General features: G+C 40.2%; 1 protein-coding gene across 1 annotated transcript in view; it reads left to right on the top strand.

Moving 5' to 3' along the window:
- The window catches only part of DAPL1 (death associated protein like 1), a 25,969-nt gene extending 23,094 nt beyond the window's left edge, over positions 1-2,875 (top strand). The window contains exon 4 of the mRNA XM_019636827.1: positions 2,592-2,875. Within this exon, the coding sequence (XP_019492372.1) occupies positions 2,592-2,708 (117 nt within the window). The 3' untranslated portion in view covers positions 2,709-2,875. The remainder of the gene's footprint in view (positions 1-2,591) is intronic.
- Positions 2,876-7,411: the final 4,536 nt, after the last annotated feature.

Genomic DNA, 7,411 nt, shown 5'->3' with positions numbered 1-7,411 from the left:
GGGCCCTCTGGCATCCCAAGCGAGTTCTTAACCATCGCGCCACTCGGCCAGCCCCTTGAATAGGTATTTTGACACCAGTATTCATAGCAGTATTATCCACAATAATCAAAAGGTGGAAGCAACCCAAGTGTTCATCGACATATGATAAACAAAATGTGGTGTATATACATGCAACAGAATAGTATTCAGCCCTAAAAGGAAAGGAAATTCTGACACATGCTACAATATGAATAAACCTTGAAGACATTATGCTAAATGAAATAAGCCAGATACAAAAGGACAAATGTTGCATGATTCCACTTACATGAGATGCCTAGAGCAGTCAAACTCATAGAGACAAAAGGTAGAGTGGTGGTTGCTACAGGCTGGGGTAGAAGGGAATGAGGACTTATTGTTTAACATGTACACAGTTTCAGTTTTGTATGATGAAAAATTCTGAAGATGGATGATAATGATGTTTGCACAACAATGTAAATGTATTTAGTGCTATTAAACTATGCACTTAAAAAGTTTGAAATGGTCAATTTTAATTAGGTGATTTTTACCACAATTTTTTAAGTGATCAAAAAAAAATGTAGCCCCTAAATTGTAGAGATAACCCTGGAGATGATCAAATAATGAATTAGAGCCACATCAAGCAACAGTGTGTTCAAACACATTGTTCTCCTTTCCCACCTCCACCCATCATCACGCTCATGCCTTAAGAACAACAATCAACATTGTGGCGTTCTCTCTTCAGTCTCAACTTGCCTTCTTGCCCCATCTCACCTTGGCTAATTGCCCAGATTTCTGTTATATCAGAATTACTTGTTCGTTTCCTTTCTTACCCCCCTTTACTTTACATTCCACTTTAAGTAACTTGCCAGGTTGTTCTTCCTACCTGGATGTAATCTCTTGAATGTGATTTAGAGCTAACCTGAAATAATCCATCTGTTTTAGTTGACACTAAAGACACCCAGTCTGGAAGAAAACTACTGAAATCAGTGACCTCTTAAGTTTCCTTCTGGTTCTAATGTTAAAAGAAAAACAAAACAAAACACTCTACCCTTACCACACTGTAAAATGCATGTCATGTGGCCTGATGATAACTGATCTGAAAGAAAACATCTCCAGCTCTTTTTTTTTTTTTTTTTAGATTCTAAGGCAACATTGATGACCAATACCTCAATTGTGTTTCTTCCTTTCTGCTAGCATGCCAGCCTAGACCGTCCTTGGGTTTAATTATTATATAACTTGTACCTGCTCATTGTAAAAGAACATTTTTAGAAAAATACTGATAGGCAAAATAAAGAAAAAGAGTAGGAATTGCCCATGATTCCACCCCTCAGAGATAACGATTGTTAACACTTCAGTGTATATTCTCCCTGTGTGTTTAATTTTTTAAGACCAAGAAGAAAGGACTTTCTGGAGTTAAGTTTCACATGAAAGGGAATGCTGTGTGCCTAGAGCTCAGGGACATCTGAGAAGAGATATAAGGCACATATGTTTTCCCTGGCTTAGAAGAGCCAAGCAAACCATAAACAATGTGATGCTTGGGGTCATGAGCAGTTTATCTCCCCTTTTATTTAATTTGAGTGTCAAGGCAAGGGCATCTAAGCCCAATAGTGATAAATTAAATTCCTAGTGAGCTGAGGCATCTCTTCCTTGCTTGTGAAGGAAGTTTTCCTTAGGTACCTTTCTGTTTGTATTGATCGGCTTGAAAACCAAGAATTGGAATGGACCCAAAAGGTCCCTGAGTCCAAATTCACCTCCTAGGAAAATTACGTCTGCAGTGCTTGCATCATTGGGCATCCTTTTGATTTTAAGCTCCCCTTAAGGTAAATTCCATAAGGCCTCTTGGTTCCGTAGGATATTCTTCTTATTGTCCAGTAGTCTCAGTATGTGTTCATTTAAATCTATGTGAGCCTGTTTCCTCACGTACGTCTTCTGTGCAGATGACTATGAGAACTTTGGGAACCGGAAGCTACCATGTCATTCCTTGGCCTTTACTTCACCAGGCTGTTTAGACTGAACCATAGGAACTGGCCAATATCACACCATTTTTTAACCTGTAAAAATAGCAATTTCATATGTTTCAACCTAAGAAATAACACTTACTCTTCCTAACTTCTTTCAGAGGTTCTTTATTCCTGACTTTTTGACAGTTGAGGGGTTCTTGCCCCTCAGGAACTTCTCCAGTGTTCCTGTAGCTTTCTTAGAACATAGTGAGCCATACGCTTGTGTGCATACTGGTGCTAGAATAATTGCTAATATTATAGTACTGACACAGAAATACCATAATTAACCATTTTTACCTTTTAAAATATCACTTCAAAACATAGATATAAATGCACATATGTGTTATGTATATTATCTTTCTATATTTTATAATTTTACAAATTAGAGACAAACTAATGAGGGAAAACTCAGGTTAACACGTACACCCATGGGCCAAGAGCTGGAAGTGGCATGGAAAAAAGAAATATTATCAAAGAAGTAAACCAAATTGTGAAATTCCCCTGAACAACTGTATTGGCCTTCTACTACTTTAATACTTCATAGCCAGAAAAATCCAATATGCTTATTTTTTTTTCTTTCTTTCTCACATTTAGCTCAGCCATAAATTTCCAGCAGTAGTGCACGTGGCACATCAAAAACCCAGACCTGCTCTGGAAAAGGTCACTCCACTGAAAAGGATCTACATGATTCAACAGCCTCGAAAATGTTAAGCTGGGACGTAAAACACAGCCATCTGGCCAACTGCCTCGAACATCTGACAGCTTAGCACAAGGACCAAAAGTTTCCATAGGCCTAGTGCACTAGCTTGGTAAATAAAGCAGCTTTTATATCTTCTCTTTCGACTTTAGATAATAAAGCATCTGAAATTGTAAATCCACTGCATACTCAGGGCTCATTTTGGCCCAGGGCAAGATCCCATTGATATTTACATAACTGATTGTGTTGAGTAAGCAGAGAATCCAGAATACTTGACTATTCTACCCCGCCTCTCTGGGCAAGCTCTCATCTCCTTGATGCCAACCCTGAGTTGTTCCACCCACGGTGAGTCCCCCTCGATGGCAAAGATTAGAGAGGAGCACACTGAGCTTTGCAAAGGCCAATATTGTATGCAAACATGAAGAGCTCTTTTCAGCGTGTTTGTCTTAAGATGCTCAAGTTTTCACTTGAGGTGAAATGTTTTTTCCCGTTTCACACAGAAATACATTGTTTCTTTTGAAGGTGTAGTGAGGGAAAATGAAAAAATTAGATTTATTACAAACATATTCTCTTCTGCAAAGCAAGCAGGGTGGGAGGCTGAATTTAGTTTCAGTGGAGGATTTGCTCAGGGCCTCCCAGAAGTTTCATGCTCTAGAACTGAGGGGATCCTGATGACAGGGCATTATGGTTGGGGTATAAAGTTGATTTTAATTGGAGGTGGGGTTGAGAGAGAAAGTGTTGCCATAGCTAGACCTACTCTAGCTCTTCTACCCTCCACAACACATGCATCACACACACACTCTCTCTTCATATATTCACATATGAATAACCAAAGGCATCCTCAGGTGATGGTAGGGGACAACCCCAGTTTTTCTCCACAGAGGTTAGCTGTCACTCAGAGTTCCACCATTCTGCACCTCTAATTAATAATGCTATCTGGCAGTCAGCACTTCTCTGTACCCAAGAATGGGGTCAGCACTCTAGTCCATCCTTTTACAGGTTGACAGTCCTTAGAGTGTGACCTGGTGCCAAGCCTGTCTCTGATTCCTGGAACTCCAAAGGCCGCTGGCTAAGGGCCTGTGGTCATAATGATGCATCCCCGCCCCCTCCTCTGTGTTGTTTGGCTCTTGTTCAGGAAGAAGAGACTTGTTTCAGACAATACCATGCCTCAGTCAATTACAGCATGAATCAATAAGACAGCCCTAACCACCCCATTTTGGCTTAGCTCAGTTCCCAGTCTCTGGGACTACTGTCAGGAATATTCCAGAAAGGTAAGTGTGACAAGGCAAATAAATGCACAGAGTTCAAGGCCAGCCACCGCTTCCCCAAGGGACAATAGCAAAATATAAGCCAGACCGTGGGTGATAGCTGGACCATTGAACTGAGATTAGGAGACTGAAGTTCTACTCCTGGTCCTTGTCAAACAAGCATAATAACATCTGACTCTCCAGTTGAACCTTCCCAGTGGCGTACTGGGAAAAACACAAAATAGGTAATGAGATTTGTAATAAGCCATTTAAAGAGTAGTGAAAGCAAGGTGGTGCCAGGGTGACTATTCTAGAAGCTGCCAGAACCACAGTAGTAAGAGAAATATAAGAGACGGTATAAACTGAGCCTAGAATAGGAAATTCAAAGGAAAGCTGAAGATTTGAGCTAGATGAAAGCAGGAAGGAAAATGGGGAGGAAGATAAGGAAAATGGGAAGATAAGAGAAAATGGCAACACCGCTACAATTGACTTTCCTGAGGGTAAGATGAAAGCCATCCATCCAAAGCAAGTTAGAAGAAAAGAAGGAACCATTCTCTCTGTCTAGAGATGGAAGATGTATCACAGGGGAAGAGAGGCTGCTGGAAGGGAAACCCTGCAGTGAGGACCCCAGCATTAATTTAGGCCTACAACTGTCGCCATTTAAATCACCAAATCATAGCAAGTAAGAAGTTTGAGGTGAACTTCAGAAATAAAAGGAAATTGGAATTATCTTGGAGAATGTATCATAAGAAAAAGGAATAGGCCAATAAGAGAGCTTTCTGGTGACATGGCCGCACATATAGAAAACCAAAGGGGTTGTTGTTCCCTCTCTCTCCTGAGGAATACGCCTATCATGGATGTGCTGTGGCTCCACTTAGAAGCTCCTTATGATGTGTTCACAGACCCAGCAAAAGCCATGGCATTGGGGGGAGGGGATATCAGTAAGGGGCATGACTATGGGTTCACTGCCAGATCCTTTTCTTTAGCTCATTTCATTTCAGTTCAGGAGATTCTGTGCTAGGCACCAGGACACAAAGATAAGTGAGACACTGCCCTTGCCCACCAGGAGCTCTTAGACCAAAGGGAAATGAACATCCCAACAAATCAATACAAACAGAAAGTTTAAAGTGACTTGGTGGGGGGTGGGGGACATGCTGGGGAAGAGGCTCATGAAATCACCCAAGGGCCATGTACAGTGAAAAAAAAAAATGTGTTGACTGTGGAGATCAAAATAACCCACATGCAGATCTTTAATAAGCAAACTTTAATTAAGCCTTTTATTATGGAAATTTAAAAATGCACAGAAGTCAAGTGAATATTATACCGTCAGGTACCCATCACAGAGCTTCAAGAATGTGGCCAAACTTGTTTTATCTACAGCATCCAGCCCCCCACTTCCTCTTTCTCTTACTTCTTTCCTTCTGGATTACTTTAGATCTAATCCCAAACATCGCAGAAACACTTCAGTAGGTTAGCTCCAAGAGATAAGCACTTGTGTGTGTACTCACTCTCTGTATCTACATAGCTCTATCTTTGTGTCTGTTTCTCTCTCTGTAAACTGAATTGTACAAATATTGTGGAGCAAAAGGGAGTATTTATGTAAACCATCCAAGAATATTTCATCATAAAATGGAGACTGGCATTGCTTTGCAAGCCACAAGTGCCAGAAACCAAAACCAAAACAAAACACACACATACACAACTAAGCCAATAACACCCACAGAAATGACTGCTGGGAAATTTGAGAAAGCAGGGGAGGTAGAAAATAAAGATGGATTTCAGGTTGAAAGAAAGAAAAAGGTAAACATGAATTTGGTGGGAGCAAATAAGAGGTACAGAAAGAAAACACTAGAGAAAATTAGTTCTTGCTGAGGAAAAGGATATAGAGAACACTTAAAAATAGCTAGTTTTGAGATCACTCAGAGAAAAAAAATGGGGTTAATTAGGAACAAAAGAAGATGAATTAATGTCAGGAATAACTAAAATGGATTTGTTCAACAAACATTTATCAGGTTCCTCCTGTGTGATAGGCTTTCTTTAGATGGAACCCAAGTCCAAGGAGGATATGGCTGGCGTTTGGTACATATTACGAGGTGTGATCAAATAATACGGTGAATGTTTAAATTTAAAAAACAAAAAACAAAAAAACAAAAAAACAAAAACTTATTACAGTAAAAGACACATCACCATTAATCCCCCTCAAAAATATTCCCCCTCATTTCGAATACACTTATCCCATCATTCTGGCCACTTTCTGAAGCAGTTCTGGAAGTCCTCTTTCATGAGTGTTGTATATGTCCTTGTTCCACTACTTCCCATTGTCCCCCCAACCCAGGATTTTGTTCACTGCTCACTGCACCCCTGGCAGTCCCCATTCCTGAACCATCTTACTGGATGCTTTCCCATCCTACTCTCCCTTTCCTCGCTTTTCTCCTCTCCCCTCCTCCTAATTTCTGTTCAGTTCCAAATCAGAAAGTATTTCTTGGTTTGTCTTGACACCTGGAAAACCACATCTTCAGGTAGTCACCTTATCCCAAATTAGTCTCCCTGACTCCAACTGTCAGCTGTTTGACATCAGCTGTCAGGATGTGAACATTTTTATCCAAATATGATAGAATGGGTGAATGGTTAATTAATTAAATAGATAGATAGAGCAAAGTGACAGAGAACCCGAGCCAAGAGAAATGAGAACCCTTAGGAAAAAGATGAAGACTTTCAAAGAAAATGGTGAGGGGCTGAAAGTAAAACAAACAAACAACTTAGGGCAACCAGAGATTCAACTAAAAATACATAATACAGATAGAATTCTGAACCTTATTTTACATACAATATTTCATGAAATCTTTACAAAAATCAAGAGAGATGGTAGCTATCATTATCCCATTTTACAGATGAGAAAAATGAGCCTCAGAGAAATTAAGAGGTTCCCAAGGTTTTATAGCTTATTACATGGAGGCACTTCTCTGGGAATCTCTTAATCCCAACTCTAGAGCTGTCTCCATTACCCCATGAGAACACAGGCTGGAGCCAAAGCTTAGAAATCTCCAAAAAGAGAAGATCTGGATGGAGTAATGTTTACTTAAGAAATAGAGCTAAATTTGAAGAGAGAGATCTGTGTGTGAAAGGACTGGCTTGGGACGAAATTCCTCAATAGGGGATGAGCCATTCAAGTTCAGGTTTTTGTTTGAAACACACAATTTGGAAGCTTGAACAAGCATGGAAGTGAACCAAGTTGGAAGAAAAGGTACAATTTATAGATATGAACTCTCAAAAGGAAAATATGCAGAGGATGCCTCTCCTGTGTACAGCAAAAGGCATGAGATGAGGCCAGGGGAGAATGTCAAGTGCCTCTTTGGAATGGCACAAGGGCAGTGGATAAAGAAAAGGTGACCTCTGCTGTGAAGTATTTATTATCAGCCTGTAACATGTGGTAACAGAGATGCGAATGCTTTCTACAAGGGCTTTCCAAG

Source organism: Hipposideros armiger, unplaced genomic scaffold, assembly GCF_001890085.2.
Source record: "Hipposideros armiger isolate ML-2016 unplaced genomic scaffold, ASM189008v1 scaffold_30, whole genome shotgun sequence".
NCBI lineage: Eukaryota > Metazoa > Chordata > Mammalia > Chiroptera > Hipposideridae > Hipposideros > Hipposideros armiger.
Note: the sequence above shows the minus strand (reverse complement) of the source record. Positions and strands in the feature narration are given on the sequence as shown.